The following is a 21,340-nucleotide window of genomic DNA, read 5'->3' on the forward strand; positions in this document are numbered from 1 at the left end:
ATTTAATAGGAAATAAAAAGGCATTTTTTTTGCTCAGCAGCCTCTCTGGTTTGGAACAAATTAACTTATTTTTGCTTAAAGACATGGTGGCAAAAGCTGCTGATAACCACTGTCCAGAAGTTTATCTGAGCCCTTGTGCTGACTGAATTAAGGAATTTTAAGAAACAATCGAACATTTAAAATTTTTTATGCTTCCAAAATACCAAATATGGTGACATTCCAGGATTAACGATTTAAAAATCAACTCCAGCATCATTTTTAAAACAATTTCAGAGTTTCTAAAGTGTGCTCTCAATTCTTTTGCTTTCAGGCAGAGCCCCACCCCAACCATACCATGCAGCTAATAATCTCAATATTGCTTTTTTTAAAAAATCCTTTGCTAAAAGGAGTTTCATTTCATCTGCCTCATTCCCAACCAAATTCTTCTTGCTGCAGCTTAAGTCCATTTCCTTTCATTCTATCTTTATTCAAACATCACATAATAGCATTTGCGTGATCTAAAGAATCCTAAAAACTATAGTTGGTCTTCAATTATAAAACACAGGCCACTCAGTTCTCCTATGCTGCATGTTTTCATTACACATGTGGATATAACCCGATTAGGGACTTAGGGGATGTTCTACCAAAAACGCAGGTCTATCTGAACAGATTGCAATGTCTCTTCAAAAGTAATAGTCGGGCTATGTCACTCACACCATGGGTAATTTAATGTGCATTTTCCTTAAAGCATAATTTGTGAAAATCATAACCCCCTAATAATGGGAGAACTGTATAATGCACATCAAAACTATTATCTGGGCCTTGTCTGGGTTCACTAGATTATACGCTTCTTATTCTCTCCCTTTTCAATTTCAATTCTATTTTTCCCCCTCCTGTTTTCTTCCTACCTCTTGCTTTTTCTGGAACCTGAATCTTTCTGGGTCTCTGTCTGTCTCTTGCTTCTGGGTGTACCTGTGCTTTTGTGATTGTGTATCCTGGAAAGTTTTTCTGGGTTCCTGTGCACATAGCCACTTGTGTACTCCAATTGGTGATCTTAGCTTCTCTGGATAAGCGTGTTCCTCTGGGTCCTGGCACATGTCTATATTTATGTGGGGATATGTGGGGATATATAGGTATGTATACATAGATTGTGAGAAGGGGAAGGTGGTCTGTGCATTTATAAGTGTGTGTAAAATGCCTCTGGTAGTACTTTCTTTTAATGTGGGTGGTTGGGTGTGTGTATGTATTGAATGAAGTGGGAGATGAGTATGTGCTTGCATATATATTAATAGAAATATCTAGTCTGTGCCCATGTTTCCCTCCTCTCTGCCCCTATAGATGAAGGATGAAGTCTAATTTTAGACATGTTTGAGGTGCCTGGGAGGCACCTGCCTCAACAGCAATCCACTGTCCAACTTCCTCCTCAGTGGGCTCTCTCAGGGGCCGGTCCTACCACTCTTTTCTCCCCGAGCTATCCTGAACGAGAAGCAGCATGGAGTAGTGGATACAGCACAGGCCTCGAAGTCAGAAGGTCATGGGTTCCAATCCCTACTCTGCCACTTGTCTGCTGTGTGACCTGGGGCAAGTCACTTCACTTCTCTGTGCCTCAGTTATCTCAACTGTAAAATGGGGATTGAGACCGTGAGACTCACATGAGACAGACTGTGTCCAACCCTATTTGCTTGTATCCACCTACCTCAATGCCTGGCACATAGTAAGCGCTTAACAGATACCTTTTTTATTAATTATTAACAGCTTGGGGAAGTACATTCTAACAGAGTGGGTAGACAGATTCCCTACCTACAACAAGTTTAGAGTCAAGAGAGATGGCACCCAAATCTCAGGCTCTGGCCCTCCTACCTCCTCCCCACTGCTTACTCTTCATTTGTCCTCCCCGTCTCTCTGCCCAGCCCCTCCACCCTCACCCCCCAGTCAAAGATAGCTAGTGAACTAGCTCTGAAATGAAACCTCTCTTCGGGCTAAAATTGTTTCACATGTCATGGCTGACTCCCCAGTCAACATCTCCAGCCCTGACTACCAGTCACTTCTTTATTCTTGTCTCCAGGACAACTACACTTGGAAGCCTCCCAGGCACCTCAAACATGTCTAAAATTGAATTTAATCCTCCCCCTAAATCAACTCCTCCTCCTAACCTTCCCATTTGGTGATAACACTTCCATCTCCCCTGTCTATGAAACCCACAGTCCTAATGTTACACTCAACTCCTCACTGTCTTGGATCATGTTCTTTAACTGTTGTTTGGCACCCCTCACTCCACTCCTTAAAACACTCCAAAAGATCTCCATCTTGCTCCACAACAAAACTCCTTGCACTTGATGTCAAGGTTCTCTCCCATATCTTGCCCTCTTATACACTAGCAGTCATTCCCCCACCCCTCCAACCCCACACACTCTCTGGCTCACCCCCATGCTACTCTCAAACTCACTTTCTAACTGCACTTTACTCTCCACTCTCACAGCTCCAACTTGTCATTCACTCTGTTCTCTCAGCCTAGATTACTTTCTTGCACCCAAAATATGCCAGGTCACAGCTGTTCCAGTTTTCAAACTCCTCTTAAAAATCCCACCTTCTGCAGGAAACCATTCCTGATTGTCATATTAATCAATTTATGATATTTATTGTGAGCTTACTGTGTGCCAAGTACTGTAGTAAGCTCTTGGGAGGGTATATATATATATATTACTCTATTTATTTTACTTGTACATATCTATTCTATTTATTTTATTTTGTTAGTATGTTTTGTTTTGTTCTCTGTCTCCCCCTTCTACAATGTGAGCCCACTGTTGGGTAGGGACCGTCTCTATATGTTGCCAACTTGTACTTCCCAAGTGCTTAGTACAGTGCTCTGCACATAGTAAGCACTCAATAAATATGATTGATTGATTGATATAATACAATAATGTTGGTAGATACACATGATCCCTGATAACAAGTAATTTACAATCTAGTTGGGAAACAGATATTAAAATACATTACAGGTAGAGGAAATGGGAGAGTATATGGAGATGTACAGAAATCCAAGTACTTCTGTATTCAATTCCTACTCACTACACTTTTGCATATCTGCATATTTAATTATTTATTCAGCTATTTCACCTTGAAATCAGTTGTACTACTTTCTAATATCCTTGTTCTTCTTTCAGCTCCCATCTGTAAATAAAATACATCTGACGGCCCCATTAAATTATACATTTCTTGAGGACTGGGAACTGCGTGTTTCGCTTCTATTGTACTTTCTTGAGAGAGTGCTTTGCATTCATTAGGTACTCAATAAATACCATTGGCTGAGTTGGTGATACTGTTGGACACAACTTCTTTAGACACAATGAACAGAGAGAGGACCAGGGGCCAGAGCAGAAAAAGGGAAAGGAGTGAATGAGTATGTTTGTGCTTCTCTATACATATCAGGTGCATGAAAAATCAAATCTCATGCTAGAGTGACCCTTATTTTATTAACTTCTAATGTTTTAAGATAATTGAGGCGATGGATTAATTCACAGATCAAGAGAAAGTAGAATAGTCTTTTTTGAAAATCCTATACATGCTTTTGTGGATTAAGTGGGAGAAAGTGGTGTGTGTGTGTGTGTGTGTGCGTGTGTGCATGCGCACGCTGGCGCACATTTTCCGTTTCCTTCCATACAACCATTGAGATGATTGGAAGGAAGAATCCTGACTCTGCTTTGCTGCAGGCTCAAGCCCTCTGTCCAGGAATTTGATCTCCTCTGGTTCCTGCCATCTTCTCGTCCCCTTCTTGCCCCTCCCCATCATCCCACCCCAGCATGGAGTGACTTGCACTGGTTAGGCCCTCCTGCCTCCTTCGCTGACCTTCAGGTTCTAAACTCACCCTCCCATCCCCATAGTGGCAAATTCCTCCACCCCCACAGCCCATATCTCTGCTGGATTCAGCAGTCCCTTCCCAGAGATTCCTGGACTGGGGACAAGTGGAAAGGGGTGTTGAGGAGTGGGAAGGGGAGAACACCACTCGGTATCTCAGCGGCAGTTGAGCAGTTCTACCTCTCCTGGGGAGGAAGAACAGTTCCAAGCAGAGTAATGCCCACATTTCTGTGGAATACAACTGGGAGACTGACTTCCACAGGCAAGGAAGGAAGTGCTTCAGTAATGTTGTCTACATCGGTCTTACCCCATAAGCATGGACTGGTCAGCATATGCATTTTACATTGCTTTGTGGAAACAGAAAAATGGTAACACTTCCAGGAAACATCTAGATTTATAGATAGGAACTTTGTTAATCCTTTCCTCCTGGGAAAATCCCCAAGGGTAGAAAGTGTCAATCTTTTCTCTGTGGGAATGAATCACTAGGTTTCTGCTGCTTGCTTGTATCTTATTGTAGCATACAAAAGCACTGTCACTGAAAAACCATGAAGCCCTGGACTGGCTGTGTATGAAGAGATGGGTAGACTATAAGCTCCTTGAGGGCAGGGATTGCGTCTACTAACCTGATTCATTTGTATCTATTTCAGCACTTAGAACAGTGCTTGCAATAGCAAACACTTACCAAGTACTCTTATTATGATTATTATCACTGAATTGTACTCTTCCAAGAGAGTAGTACAGTGTGTTATACAGAGTAAGTGCTCAATACATATCATTGATGAATGGATTGAGTGATGGGTTGGGGAAACTCTCAGCCATCTTAGTTTTCAGACATTTAAAACTCTTGATTTCATCTGTCTCTCACAAAAAGACAAAAAAAATCTTTCCATGAGTAACCCAATGCTGCCTAGGAGATGCATTGTCAGGCAGATGGCACTGTGCCCTGGGAAGTCATTACATTAATGGATTCTGGACAGGAAGCTTAGTTCTACTTCTCATTCATTCTCGTATTTACTGAGTGCTTTCTGTTTGCAAAGCACTGTACTATTCACGTGGGAGAGTACAGCATAACAAGAGACATTCCCTGCCCACAGTGAGCTCACAGTCTGCAGGTGGAGACAGATATTAATACACTTAAATAAATAATAAATTACATGTACATATGTGCTGTGGGGATGGGAAGGAGGATGAATGAAGGGAGCAGGTCAGGGCGAAGCAGAAGGGAGTGGGAAAAGAGGAGAGGGGGGCTTAGTCAGGTAAGGCTTCTAGGAGGAGATGTGCTAAGGCTTTAAAGTGGGGGAGAGTAATTATCTGCCTGATATGAGGAGAGAGGGTGTTCCAGGCCAGAGGTAAGATACGGGCAAGAGGTCAGCAGTGACCTACCAATAACTTTCTATGAGGCGTCGGTGGGGGGGAGTGGGGGAATCACTCCCTCTCTCTCTGCTTCAGTATCTCCAATCCTAGAGACAATAGTGTTGAGGATGTGATGATGATACTTCCCGCATAACTCACAAGGGTGTTTTCAGGATTAATGAACTAAGGCTCGCATGGTATTTTTATATACACAGAAAGCTTTTTAATAACATAGAATTTGAGGAAGGAGGACTGTCCCTTCATTACACAGCAACACTGGTTAAATGAAAGCGTTCTATTAGTGGCCTGCCAAACACATGAAATGGTCCTCTGGTAGCCTGGTGTGCAACCCAAATTGTTTTACTTCTATTCTTTGCCTGCTGATAAGATGAAAAGCCAATGTAGTACAATTCTGTCAAGGAATGGCAAGTACAAACAGCTTGATTTTTCAGAGCTACAGTCTTTTCATGGGACGTGATTAGACCGTTATATACTCAATCACATGGAATCCAAGCAGGGCGATCATATCCTTGCACTCTGACACTTCCCTATCCAAAACTTAATTTTACTATCCCTGCCACTAGACTTAAGCTTTTTGTGAGTGGGGAGTGTGTCTACCAGCCCTGTAATACTGTACTTTCCCAAGTGCTTAGTAAGCTCTGCCTCTAGACTAGTTGTGGGCAGGGAATGTGTTTATTGTTGTATTGTCCTCTCCCAAGCACTTAGTACACTGCTCTGCACACAGTAAACACTCAATAAATTCGGCTGAGTGAATGAAAAAGTGAGCAGTGCTCTGCACACAGTAAGCAATGAGACAAATACAACTGAATGATTGATAAGGAGAGTCTGTGGTCTTGAATGCTTTCTGAAAGAGAACTACAGGGAAGCCTAGTGAACTGCAGGGGTGGGGGGGGAGGGGAGGGAAACAGTGACTAATGAGTTCTTTCTAGGTTCTATCTCGTGGATGTAATAATAACATGGTATTGAGTAAAAAGGCATCATGATTCAATTTTTAAAAAAATTAAAATGCTTTTACACTCAGTAGGGGGTGGGGTGGTGGGGGGGATGTGTGTGTGTGTGGCAAATCAAAACAAAAAGAGAAAAAGAAGCTTCTTGCCTCTCAAAACGTCATTTGAAAATTATAGCACTGGTAAGGTATCATCTTTTAAAAATAGACTTGTTATGCAAACCTTCTTTCTTTCTTAAGTATATTCAGAGCAGTCAAATTTACACAGGCATGTTCTACATCCCCTGTACTAATAACAATGGTAGCCTAGTTAAGCACAACTTGACTTTCTACTACCACTAAAACACTCAACAGAAGACATTCTCTTTCATGTGAATTACTTACTTTGGTTCTCCAATCTTGATTCCAGGATGCTGGGTATAAGCATGGGAATGTGTGCTAGGAGCTGATTTAAATGCCATTGGACAGATAGGACACTTGTAGAAGACTTCACAGTGAGAACCTTGAATGTGAGACTTCAGTGCAGCCACATCAGAGTACACGACATTGCAATGTACACATCTGCAAAACGGAAAAAGTAACAATCATCATTTGTGGGAAGACTTAAGATGAGGCTTTCATTACATTCTAGACTGTGAGCCCGTTGTTGGGTAAGGACCATCTTTATATGTTGCCAACTTGTACTTCCCAAGCACTTAGTACAGTGCTCTGCACACAGTAAGCGCTCAATACATACGATTGAATGAATGAATGAATTGCATTTCCCGATTTCATTAATTGAGCTCTTTTCAAAAGACTGAAGGCTTGGTGTAATTCTCAGATATGAATAGAGCTGTTGCAGAAAAAGAAATCAGTGTCAACTTCAGAAGTGTATAGAACAGCTAACTTCGAAGGTTTTAACCAACCCTAATATGTGTCAGTAGAACAACATTTTGTACTGACGCAAAAATCCAATATAGAACAGATTTCGGAGAAACATGAAAGGCACAAATTAGTGGTGGCTTGTCTGGGAGTTACAGATTCCACATCTATGAGTGACCTAAAAGAGAGTATGGGTTTTCCCAGATCTGCCCAACATACCTATAGCATCAATCTTGTGTTTGCCTAGCACTTTAGAAGGGCCTTTCCTCAGGCACTGCTGTATGGTACTCTAGGAAAACCTATAGTGGCAAAGATCAAAGCAGGGTTACTCACCATTCATGATTTGCCTGAGAACAGTGCATGGCTCAAAGAAAGTTGCCTTTTTAGGGTAAGCATGCCTTGATTTACAACAGAACCTATTCTAAAATACAATGGCTTTTTCTATCTTGCTTCCATTGAATTCCAGCCTTTTATGTACAATAAATCTATAATTTCACTCATCAGCAGATCTCTTGGGTGCCTCCTGAGGTTTTCTGGCAGTGCTCAGACTACCAAAAAAAAAAATCCTCCAAAACACTGCTACTTGTATCAAAAACTGTAAATACTACCTTCTCTTGGTTAACACCTCCAGTGCTCACCCAGCTATCTTTAATCCATCTTGGAAGCATCTTTTGCTGTTACCTGGAAGGGTCTTCTAGAACACATAACCCTCATCCAGCATCTCTGAAGATACTTTCTTAAAGTAAGATACCTCACTTAAAATTTGCCTTATTTGGTTAATTTTTTACTCTAGAATAGACACTTCCATCCTAAGTGTCAGGGCAGGATCGGTTAGATAGATAATCACCACAGGCATTGTTTCAAATGAATGTTTTTCATGCACAAAATGGAATTACAAATATATGAAAATTGATTCAAAAGTATACTCCTCCTTTTCCACCTGACATACTCTTGTGAATAGAAATGCTACCTAAGCACTAAAAATCCTCCGTGGTGGACCAAGTGAACAAATCAACCTTGTTACAGTGAGGGAAAACTTAGCCAATCACAAGCAAAATACACTCTTTATTTGTAGAATTCTTAATATGGTCTATCTGTTTCCTAATACAAAAAGTGTTTTGCTGTAGCCCAAAATGCATTTATGGGGCTGGCATGCTGTTTCTATTATCTCAGGGAAAATGAAAAAAATAAATGGACAACAGCATTTTGACTGTGGGATTCATTCTCTGTCATTCATGCTGAACACAGTAGTTCCAGCATCCCCATCTTGAAGAACTGAAAGTCAATAATACTAACAGACATTATTGCAGCTTGTTCCTAAACACTTTTTACATCTTGGTTCAAGAAACTCCAACAATGATTCAAGTGGAATATCTTCATTTAACCAACCTTAGCCAATAGTAGCTAACAAATTGGAGGTAATTCAAATGAAAAGCACCCTCTTCCATTTGAGAGATCTGACTGACCTCAAACATTTTTATATTCCCTGAATAGCTAAGGAAACAGGAAACACAGAAATGGTAGATTGAAAAAAAATAAAACTTCATGGCTCCAAGAGATGAATTTAGTAACACAGACAAGGGTAAGAATATGTCCTTCAGAAGAAAATGATGGAGTCTCATCAGGGATCAATTGTATTTGAGAGCTACTGCATGCAGAGCAGTGTATTAAGTGCTCGGAACAGATGAGCTTCGGTCCTCAGATTTCAGGCCTGAGAATATACACAGTGGAACCAGTAATAGTGGTAGTGGCTTTAGCCTATCCCCATTTAGTCATGTTCCTGAAAGGGCACAGAGTACGCTAAGAGGGGCAAAGTACAGGGAATTGCCATGGTCCTATGGGGTTTCAGCCTTCATCAGCCAGCTCCAGCCAGCTCTCCATTTGCAGTGGTCTCTCCAGTGGACCCAGAGCAGAGCTTCATGTCCTTTACATGATATTCAAAAGCAAAAGAAGGATTGAATCAAGCATATTTATTGAGCACTTCCTGTGTATCGAGTATTGTACTAAGAGCTTGGGAGAGTACACTATAATGGAGTTGGTAAATACATTCCCTGCCCATAGCGAGCTTACAATCTAGAGGAGGAGATGGACATTAATATGAATAAATGAATTACGGATATGTACATAATATCTGCGGGGCTGAGAAAACGTGAACATGGGTGTAAATCCAAGTGCAAGTAGAGAAGCAGCGTGGCTCAATGGAAAGAGCCCGGGCTTTGGAGTCAGAGGTCAGGGGTTCAAATTCTGGCTCCACCAGCTGTCAGCTGTGTGACTTTGGGCAAGTCACTTCACTTCTCTGGGCCTCAGTTCCCTCATCTGGAAAATGGGGATGAAGACTGTGAGCCCCCCATGGGACAACCTGATCACCTTGTAACCTCCCCAGCGCTTAGAACAGTGCTTTGCACACAGAAAGCGCTTAATAAACGCCATTATTATTATTATTAACACCGAAGAGAAACGGAGAAGAAGAAATGTGGGCTTGGTTAGGGAAAGCTACTTGGAGGAGATGTGCTTTTAATAAGGCTTTGAAGGTTGAGAGAGTGATCACCTCTCTGACATAAAGAGGGAAGGCATTCCAGACCAGAGGCAGGACGTGAATGAGAGGATGGCGGTGAGATTGGCAAGAATGAAGTAGTTATTAGGTTGGCATTAGATGAGCAAAGCGTGCCAGCTGGGTTTCAGTAGGAAATCAGGGAGGTAAGGTCGGAGGGGGAAAGGTGATTGAGTGCTTTAAAGCCTATGGAAATGAGTTTCTGTTTGACGCAGAGGTGGATGGGCAACCACTGGACGTTCTTGAGGACTGGGGAAACATGCACTGAGTGGTTTTGTAAATAAACGATCTGTGCAGCAGAGTGAGGTATGGACTGCAATGGGGTAGAGATAGAAGAAAGGAAGGTCAGCAAGGAGGCTGACGCGGTAATCAAAGCAGGATAAGATAAATTCTTAGATTAACATGGTAGCAGTTTGAATGGAGAAGTGGTGGATTTTAACATTCTTGTGAAGGTTGAACCATCAAGGTTTGGTAACAGATTGAATTGGTGGGTTAAATGAGAGACATGAGTCGAGGATAACGCCAGGGTTATGGCCCTGTAAGAAAGGGAGGGTGGTTGTACTGTCTAAGGTGATGAGAAAGTCAAGGAAGGGAGGACAGGGTTTGAGTGGGAAGATAAGGCATTCTGTTTGGGACATGTTAGATTTGAAGTGTCAGCAGGACTTCCAAGTAGAGATGATCTGAAGGCAGGAGGAAATGCGAGACTGCAGAGAAGTAGAGCGATCAGGGCTGGAGTTGTAGATTAAGGAAGACTGAAGATCAAGAATAAGGGATCTGTTCTCCCTCCTACTTAGACTTTCAGTCCCACATGGGACAGGGACTGTGTCCAACCTCATCATTTTATATCTACCTACTGCAGTGCTTACAACAGAGCATGACACATAGCAGGTATTTAACCAATATTCCAATAATTATTAATCATACATGATAGATTTTAAGATCTTTGAGAAAAGGAATCATTTATACTCACTTTAACTGATTTTCAATTATTCATTCAATCGTATTCATTAAGCATTTACTCTGTGCAGAGCACACAGGCGCTAAGTATAGTTCTCTGTCCAGAGGGTGCTCAACGTTATGGATTGATAGATTGATAAGAGGTTCACAGAAAAGAGTTACACTAACAGTTACAAGATAGTGTTAGGATAAAGAGTGATGAATGGTGTATGATTAAAAGTAGCATATAATCCATTAGATGGTAACCTCTTCGAGGGATGGGAGAGTGACTTTTACTTCTATGGAGCACTCCAAGTGCTTAGAAAAGTGCACAATAGGAGCTTAATAAATAATATTGATTAGTTGACTGAAGTGTAGGGTGAAATAGTGATATTGTGAATTAGGTTGGTGTGAGAGGAGGGGATTCTAATCCTGGGGAGTTTACAAAGGGAGCCACTGGATTTGATGGAATTATAGGTTGCTTCTGAAATGACAATAGGCAAAGTTGTTGATACATGACTTTTGGGCACCTGATATTCACTCCAGACTCAATCCCATAACACTTATATACATATCGTTACATTATATATTATACACAATTTATATTTATACTAATGTCTGTCTCCCCCTCTAGATTATAAACTTGCTACGGGTAGGGAACGTGCCAACTCTATTACACCGTACTCTCTCAAGTGTTTATCACAGTGCTCTGCACATAGTAAAAGCTAAGCAAATCCCATTGATGATGATGATGATGATGATATAGATGGATGAGAAAGTAATTTTAGAGTTTGCTAGAATGTCAAGACTGTGGAGACAACAATGAATTCAGCTGAAGAAAACTCTTCTTATTTATGAATGTGTAAATATCTGTCTATATATCTATATATAAGAATCCTGTCATTGAAACAAAGAGACTTAGTAGGATGTCACCAATAAAAAGGGATAAAAAATGTAAAAGTTAAAGAGACTGATTCATTCCATCAAGAAAGGTTTCTATTACAAAGAAAACATCCTCAGATCTAAATCTAGCCTGGAAGATAGGAAGAAACCAAAAAAACAAACAAAATACCCCTCTGGAAAACAAATTGAGTTTAGGAGCAAGAACTAATCCTTGATAATGAAGGTTATCCTGTAGTTAGGAATGACACTATGAACAGACACACAGGAGGCTGAAAACAGCTTAAAGTGTTCATGGATGGTGGTGGGGCAGGGTGGGAGAGCAGTGAATCTCCTCCAATTGAAGAAATAATAGAAAGTTAATTTCATAATTACTTAGCCTCAGAAATATTGCCAACAACAAAAGACATTAGGAATTGCTATTACATGTTCCCAAGTGGCTAATGCAGTGCTGTTCTCGCTGGAGGGGTTCAATGCAATTGCTAATGCTATTTTACAGCAGCTGTAACTGCTATATAGACTTATTTACTCAGGTACCTAATGAAATTAGGTTGCGGCATAAGCACCCTCCCAACACCCCGGGGCATATGCACGCGCACACACACACACACACACACACACACACACACACACACACACACAACTCCCCCCCTAAATTTATTGTATAAGGTGATATCACTGACAATGAATTATTTTTCATTAGGGCAAATGTTGTTGAATATGGGAACGGGTAAGTACTTTCAATGCAGTATTTTTACTTTATTATATAGCTCTGGTGAGGATTAGAAAGAATTTCAAAAATACAAGGCCAATTGATGTATTCTGCCCTACTGCAAACTTGGAGAATCTGGGAAAGTTGTAGTTTCCACCAAACCTAAGGGATATTGGGGTGATAATATAAACCCTTCATCGCCACTTTCACACATTTCAACTTTTTCAGGTTTGAATATATTGGAGTTGAGCTCACACTCTTAGGAATATTGAAACAAAATTCTAGCAATACAGCAATATAAAGGTAAAAAATTGTATTTTTTCCAATCAATATTGAAAACAATCATAATCTTTTCTTAAAGTTAGTGCTTACTTCTGATTGGTTCATTCTCCAACAAAACAAATCAGATGTGAGAGGGGTGGAGAAAGAGGAAAATTGAAAGAAGCTATTCTGCAAGGATATTGTATGACCTTAGCCAACCAAGTTGACTCAAACACATGGGATATAAACCTATCATGCCAGAACACTGCCCAGCTCCCTGGAGGTCAGAGTTGAACACCTGCCACAGACTTTACTCCCATACAATTGCTACATGCAACATCAAATTAGAAACACATTTCCGTGGCCTTCAATAACACCCCCACAAGGTGTTAGGAACCATAAGGTTTAGCTTATTATAATAGCTAAACCAAGGATAAATACATAAGCCCCTTGAGAAGCAGCATGGACTAGTGGCTAGGGATGAGCCTGAGAGTCAGAAGGACATGGGTTCCAATCCTAGCTCTGCCACTTGTATGCTGTGTGACCTTGGACAAGTCACTTCACTTCTCTGTGCCTCAATTACCTCATCTGAAAAATGGGGATTAAAGCTGTGAACCCCGTGTGGGACAGGGACTGTGTCCAACCTGACTAGCTTGTATCTACCCCAGCGTTTAATACAGTGCCTGTCACATAATGAGCACTTAACCAAAAGACAGACAGGCAATGCATTCCTAAAATTTTGAAAAGATTCAAATATCATCCATCACTTTTTTTGAGCTGAAATTTTTCTGAGTTTTAATTACTTAGAGTGGTCTGTCATTTCCAGTACCTGCCAAGTTTATTTGAGCCTTCAACCCTTCCTCATCTTCTCAACTTTTGATGGGCTTTGGCTGTCCTCAATGGAGACTACAGTCCACTTCAATATTGCATTAAATGTTGGCAAATCTTTGAGACTGGTCATGGATGTCGGGCAGGGCAAGGCACCCGCTGGCCACGATCAATGGCTGGAGCAAAGCACATGCTAGCCACTGTCACTGGGTGAAATGAGGCACACCTTGGCCACGGTCATTGGTGAGGCAAGTCACCCACTGGCTATGGTCACTGGGTGGGGTGGAGAACTGAGTATGCATGGTGATTGATAGGGGTGAGGCACATGCTAGCCACGGTCATGGGGCCGAGCAAGCCATACCCTGGCCGTGGTCGATGGGCAAACTGAAGCAAACACTGGCCAGGGTCAATGGATGGACTGAAGCACACACTGGCCACAGTCATTGGTCAGGGCATAGCACCCCTGGCCGTGCTGAATGGAGAACCCACTGGCTGCAGTCACTGGGGAGGTTGAGGCACCACTGGCTGCCATCATTTGGTGAAGCTGGATAATAATAATAATAATGGCATTTATTAAGCGCTTACTATGTGCAAAGCACTGTTCTAAGCACTGGGGAGGTTACAAGGTGATCAGGTTGTCCCACGGGAGGCTCACAGTCTTAATCCCCACTGTACAGATGAGGTAACTGAGGCACAGAGAAGTTAAGTGACTTGCCCAAAGTCACAGAGCCGACAATTGGCGAAGCTGAGATTTGAACCCATGACCTCTGACTCCAAAGCCCGTGCTCTTTGCATTGAGCCACACTGCTTCTGCTTCTCTATTGCAGGTGGTAGGTGGATTAAGGCACACATGGTTGTGGTCACTGGGTGGGGTGCACGCTGGCTATAGTCATCACGCAATGGCTCCGGTCAATGGGTCAATGGCTACAGTCAATGTCAGTGACAGCCACCATCTTTCCCTCCCTCCCGCACCGTGGCAGAGCAACCAAAAAAAGCATCCAGGGTAACTGCAGCCTTCCCTCCAAATACCGAGAGCCCCAATTCCTGGCGTGCTCCACGCCTGTCAGACCGGGAATAAAAACGACAGCAAAACCCTCATTTTACATGAGGAAGGTGAGGCACAGAGCAGTTAAGTGAGTTGCCTGAGGTTACACAGCAGGATAGTGGCAGAGCTGGAATTAGAACCTAGGCCTCTAACTTCCAGGCCTATGCTCTTTCCACTAGATGATGCTGCTACCCATCTATTAACATGCTGCTGCAGCGCTAATACGTTAGGATAAGGTGCTTTTTGCTGAATGAGGTGAAAAATAATTCTCTGAACATTAAGTACTTATATAATTAAATATTAAAACATATATTCATTCATTAATTCTTACCCTTTATTACTGGCACATATTTGCAATACTATTGGATCACCAACTGTATTTTGCTTTTTTTATTTTTCAAAGGAGGTTTATATTGTTTTGCTCAATATTTTGGATCTCAGAACTGCATTCATGTACATTCTTTCCTATGGAGCCTAAGCTTTAGACAGCCTTTTTTGCTTAACCCTATTTTCCTGGGATCAATTAAGAGGGCTAAATTGGGGTATGGCACGAACACAATTTAGTCACAACACAATTTTACTTGCACACGAGGAAAAAGCATACTGACCGGAAACCAACTCTCCGTGTATAGTGCAGACAGTTCTTGGTGACATGGGTTTGGAAGTGGACCGATCTGCAGATTGCCCCACATTCGGGGCACGTATATGGAGATTTGTGCTGATGGATTCTCTGGTGGGATGCAAAACTGCACTGGTTAGGAAGCAGCATCTGGCAGATAGTGCAAGTCTTCTAAATAAACAAAAGGAAACACAGAAATGAAAAGTGAAGTTTGGCTGCACCACGCATTTTCTGTTCCGCAAAGAATTTTGGCTATACCTTAGAAGATAACCCTCAGAAAATCCCCTCATTTTAAACACTACCATGGTTGAGGCTAAACAAACCAATGGAAAAAGCCAAGTGATTAATTTAACAGTAAATGTGAACCTGCTTAATTTGGTACAGGTGAAAAATGTTACATAATTCATTCTAACCCAACCAGGTGAGACAGGGGCTCGGTTACTTTTACAGTTCCCAATTTAATTAATGTGAGTGTCTCTTGCATAATACTGCTTAAATGTGATATGTTTGAACTTGACTTTCTCCTTCAAGTCTTTCAAGTCTTTCAAGTCTGCCAAAACACATTTCATCTGACTGTTACATGTTCAAGCCTTAATTTTCATGCATATAAATATTATAGCTAGTGAATATTTCTTTAATACACCTCTGCAGGAGTCACAGTCCCAATCACTCATTATTGTTTTCTTCGAAGTACCTAGAATAATTTATACGCTAATCTATTTGTGACTTGTTTCTACAATGTTAACTCTGAAATATGGGTGTACAAAAGAACATCGTCAGTTAGTCTGGGGGGTGGAGGGCGGAGGGTTTGCACCCAAATTAATCTTTAAAATGACTTATTTTGTAATATCAGCACCAATATCAAATTCAAAGATACAAATTCCAAACTAAGTTAATATTCTACTTTAGAGCTTTAGATTGCTACTTTATTTCCATTTAAAATACACACATAAAAACTACAGTTAGGTGCTGTCAAGTCAGAAAAATCAGGATTAAGTGTGATCCACTCTTCTCTAACAGGAAGTTACACAACAGTCTTTGGGCACCATATGTGAAACACTTTAAAAATCACTAACTAATCACTAATAAACTAATCAATAACTAATCACTAATAAAAAACAAAAACTTACAAATGCAGGATTTATCTTAAAATCTTACTTCATTAAACCAAGCTATAAATGCAAATGAAAAATAATGTGCACTTTGTGTGAATCAGAAAAACGCTGTCAGAACTCAAAACTTGAAAATCGGCCATCAAACTTTCTTTAAAAAGAGTGTCTTTCAACTTTACTATTGTTAGTCTTTAAATGAAAAATAAAACACTTAAAATGGTCCTTTATGGTACTTTATAGCATTTAGAAATTCAAATAATAAAGCACACTCACTATTGTTCAATTTTGGGCTAATCAAATCTTAAAATTGACCTTTAAATTTCCTTAATACTTTAAATATTTATGCAAGGCATACAATTAAGCCCCACATGGGACAGGGCCCGTGTCCAGTCGGATTTGCTTTAACCCACCCCAGCGCTTAGAACAGTGCCTGGCACATACTAAGCGCTTAACCCCCATTATTATTATTAAACTACATTTACACTGCTAAATATTAACTCTAAACACATTTGAAGAACTTCACAAGTGGCTGCTGTTTGCTACAGCTTCATTAATAACAGCCATCCTACCTAAACCTTATTATTGATAAATGGTATTAGAGTGGGTAGGTTTTTTTTTTTAAGTGTCCTAATGTATCACAATAATTTAAAATCTCAGAAAAGTAATCCTTTTCTGAAATATTCATTGCGTGTTAACATTAGTCTCAACTATGAAAATGTCTTGTACATTACAGTTTAATTTCATTTCATCTGGGACTCCCATACTTCTACACCACCCTTCCAGGAAAATACTGACTCCTAGACTCTATTAGGTTTACTAGCTCTGCAGGAAGTGAACCAGCAAAAAAAAGACAGGAAAAGAGCATTGGAGCAAGGTGAGAAAGCTGTGCTCTACTGCTCCCTGTGCCACTGATGTAATACTCTGAATTTGATAAATCAGTATCCATTTCATATTTATAAAATGGGGTCCCTCTCTGCCTCCAGAGTGTGAGGGGAAGAATGAAATGCTTAGAAAATATTTGGGGTTTTCTGAAAAAAGCGTGCTTTTTGGCCAATGGACAGCACTCCCCTAATGAAGAGGTTATGTTCTCTATGAACCCGGGTTCATAGAGAACAAGTCGTGGTTGAGTACCCATGTCTTGACTGATGCTATACTATGCACACAACTATATCCTTTGACACACAGGTGTGTGTCATTGGAAGAATGTTCTCTGATTCTCAAACACCATTCTAACCCAAGATGGTACTGATAACGTATTATGGAAGAACTGAGTGTATAGCACTAGTTCTTTTCAATTACTGTCAATCAATCATATTTACTGAGCACTTACTATGTGCAGAGTACTGTATTGTCATTAATTATCACCAGATTATTCCCCTTTATTCCTCTGGAGTGGTGTCACTGATTATATTTTTTGACATCCTAATTTCCATAAATTTATACTTTTTAATCTGCACTAATTGAGCTCTTTTAAAATGCCCTAACTTTTATAGAACTCTTCATTCTGATCATTTCTCAAGCACTTCTCCATGTTTTGGACCATAAGACACTGCGTTATGCAAGGATACATATACATATATATTTTTTTAAAGAAAACAAAGTACTTAGACCATGTAGGTGCAAGATAGTCTGTATGTCAACCACAACCTTAGGCTACTTCACAAAGGTTATATACAAAGCTAGATTTGATGACCATTTCTTTCAGCAAAAGATTTTGCTTCCTAATTTATTCTCTCACCTAATTTCAAAATGGAAGCTCAAAGCACTACATTTTAGAATTATCTGAAATGTAATGGAATAAAGTCGACTTTAAAATAAAAATATTTATTCAATTATTTGGAAAACAACAAGCCCCCAAAGAGATCCCAAAGGGAAACTGATAAATTTTATTGTTGAGAACTGCTTTTGGAATTTGCCTGAATTTGTCAAGACTCGATTAAGAGCAAAAGCCTAACCATAACCCTGTTTAAAATGGCCTTACCACATTTAATGAACTTCAAAACCAATGCCAATAATTTATCTTTTGTCATCTACGCATTAATAAAGACCAAAGTGGAGAATCTGCAGTACTCTTTGATTACATAAGAAAATGGCAAAACAAAAGTTCTTATTCCAAAAATAGAAATACACGGTTTTTTCACAGTCCTTCCAAAGCATCTTTCTTTACAGCACTACAAAAGAAAACCTGAATGTTATGCCACAGAAAAAAGCCACAGACCAACCCCAAGAAATATCTGTGAAGTGACAAAATTAGTTTGTACCACTAACAACCCACAGTGTCAAAGCAGCAATTTGACTAAGGTGAAGAAGAATCAAACATTCACATTCGCTTTTGGTTAAGATTCCATGGAAGATCAATAGCAGCCAGATGCTGTGGTTATGAATACTAGCATAAAATTTGCTCTTGCTAACCACCTTCTGCGTTTATGATTTCAGCCTGACAAGAATTACATACTTTGCAATAAGACTTAGCACACAGAAGAGTGAGAGGCAAGGGATGATTTTCCTACTAGACAATCCATTTTTGTATTTCATAATAACAGGTATGTCCAGAGACAAACATAACCGACATAGCTTGTTATGAATCTTAATAATTTCTCAAAATCTACCCACAGGTATTGTAAATAACACATTTCTTATTTTTGTGAATACAAGATGCACAATTAAGCCAAAGGCATTCTGTTAGAAGTAAACCTAACAGATTTGTACTCAGAACCATAGGGATAAATCATAAGCCCTTCAGTAGAATTTTGCCTTTCAGCTTTCAAAATTTTACATTTTTTATGGTATTTATTAGATACTTACTACGTGCCATGCACTGTATTAAGTAACCAAGATAATCAAGTTAGACACAGTCCAGTTTTCATCCCCATTTTACAGATGAGGTAACTGAGGCACAGAGATACTAAGTGACTTGCCCAAGGTCACAGAGCTGACAAGTGGCAGAGCCAGGATCAGACCCCAGGTCCTTCTGACTCCCAAGCCCGTGCTCTTTCCAATGAGCCATGATGCTTCTCTGTGCCTCAGTTACCTCATCTGTAAAATGGGGAAGCTGCATGGCTCAGTGGAAAGCGCAGGGCTTTGGAGTCAGAGTTCATGGGTTCAAATCCCGGCTTCGCCTAATTGTCGGCTGTGTGACTTTGGGCAAGTCACTTCACTTCTCTGTGCCTCAGCTCACTCATCTGTAAAATGGGGGTGAAGACTGTGAGCCCCCTGTGGGACAACCTGATCACCTTGTAACCTCCCCAGCGCTTAGAACAGTGCTTTGCACATAGTAAGCGCTTAATAAATGCCATCATTATTATTATTATCAGGCCCACGCTCTAGCCACTAGGCCACGCTGCTTCTCATTTAGATCAACTCCCAGGACTCTGGAAAATATTCAGAGGAAAAATCCTGGAATGACATTTAAATGGAAACTATTTTTCCATTTCTGTTCCAAACTGCAGTTGAGGTGCAAAAGTACACCGTAAAATGCTCATGTTTGACTCCAGAGCAAACTACTCTTGAAAGCTATTTCAATAATGTACACACTTAGGAAACAAGGAAAAGCAGATTTTGAAAATCAGGCTGCAACCTCTAGAATCCTTACTTGTTCTGATCTGCTCTAGGGCTCTGCTTGGCCCAGGCACGAAGAATACGTGGTGCTCTGCTGTTTAAGTCTGATTGATGCCCCAAATTCTAAATTTCCTCTGATTGGTGGTTTCAGGTGGACGCACGGTGGGGAGGAGGCTGTTACACAGCCCACTATATGAAGATACACCACCCCAAACACAAGGATTTTCAACATGTGCAACATGTAGAGGGCTGCTGGGACTTGTAGTTCCAGCAGTCCACAGGGAAAACAGTTCAGGCATGGTTCCATCTCCCGGAAATAATAATAATAATAATTATGGTATTTGTTAAGTCCTTACTATGTGCAGAGCACTGTTCTAAGCGCTGGGGTAGTGCTTTGCACAGAGTAAGCACTTAACAAATGCCATCATTATTATTATTACTACAAAGAAATTAGATTGTCCCACGTGAGGCTCACAGTCTTAATCCCCATTTTACAGATGAGGTAACTGAGGCCCAGAGAACACAGAGAGGCACAGAGAAGCAGCATGGCTCATTGGAAAGAGCAAGGGCTTGGGAGTCAGAGGTCATGGGTTCTAATCCTGGCTCTGCCACTTGTCAGCTGTGTGACTTTGGGCAAGTCCCGTAACTTCTCTGTGCCTCAGTTACCTCATCTGTAAAATGGGGATTAAGGCTGTGAACCCCACGTGGGTCAACCTGATCACCTTGTATCCCCCCAGCACTTAGAACAGTGCTTTGCACATAGTAAGCGCTTAACAAATACCATCGTCATCATTATTATTACTATTATTATTAAGTGGCTTGCCCAAGGTCACACAGCAGACAAGTGGCAGAGTCAGGATTAGAACCCACATCCTCTGACTCCCAAGCTCGGGCTCTTTCCACTGAGCCATGCTACTTCTCCAGTAAGCCTGGACCCGCTTGTAAATATGCTTATTATTGCACTGTACTCTTCCAAGTGCTTAGTAAAGTGCTCTGCACACAGTAAGCACTCAATAAATACAACAGAATGAATGATTCTGCCAAAGATCACTTCCAGTCCAGATTAGTTTCCATCTGTCCATCCACTGCCATCATGGACCTGGATTTCTAGGGCACACTGGGATCTAAGTGTTTTTGGTTTTTCTATGGAATACTGTGTGATGGGCACTGTATTAAGCACTGGGGTAGATACAACCTAATCAAGTCGGACATAATCCATGTCCCACGGGGGATCGTAGCCTTCATCCCCATCTTACAGATGAGGGAACTGAGGCACAGAGAAGTGAAGTGATGTACCCAAGGTCACACGGCAGACAAGTGAGGGAGCTGGGATTAGAACCCAGATCCTTCTGACTTCCAGGCCTGTATTCTGCCCACTAGGCCATTCTGCTTCCTAAATTCCAGCATCAGGCTGCTTGCTTTTGCTATTCTACTTCTTTACTGCCAAATGCTTTCATTAATGATATACTTTATTAGCCTACTTACAGGTGCTTTTTAAGTAAAGCATTTTTCATTTTTACAAATTGAAAAACAAAACAAATGAAGCAGGAATACTGAGTTGATTGTTTTCGTTATTCTTCTTCTCTGCTATCAAATGTTACTGTTAATGAAACATTATTATTTACTATATATAATTTACTAAATTTTATTACTTTTAAAATCACGGGGGATAATTTTTCAGAATGGAAAACAATCAATCTTATTTATTGAGCACTAACTGTGTACGGAGCACTGGGCTAAGTGCTTGGGAGAGCACGCTGTAACAGAATTTGTAGACATGTTCCCCGCCCACAATGAGCTTAC

At 40.7% G+C, this 21,340-nt stretch overlaps 1 protein-coding gene across 3 annotated transcripts in view; it reads right to left on the reverse strand.

The window, feature by feature from the left end:
- ZNF532 (zinc finger protein 532) overlaps window positions 1–21,340 on the reverse strand; it is a 133,496-nt gene that overhangs the window by 53,568 nt on the left and 58,588 nt on the right. For all 3 annotated transcript variants that reach the window (XM_038743927.1, XM_038743926.1, XM_038743928.1), the window contains 2 exons: window positions 14,857–15,038; window positions 6,539–6,715 (listed from right to left, as the gene is read on the reverse strand). In XM_038743927.1, coding sequence (XP_038599855.1) covers window positions 6,539–6,715; window positions 14,857–15,038 — 359 coding nt within the window. The remainder of the gene's footprint in view (window positions 1–6,538; window positions 6,716–14,856; window positions 15,039–21,340) is intronic.

The sequence above is a fragment of the Tachyglossus aculeatus genome, chromosome 3 (genome assembly GCF_015852505.1).
Source record: "Tachyglossus aculeatus isolate mTacAcu1 chromosome 3, mTacAcu1.pri, whole genome shotgun sequence".
Lineage (NCBI taxonomy): Eukaryota > Metazoa > Chordata > Mammalia > Monotremata > Tachyglossidae > Tachyglossus > Tachyglossus aculeatus.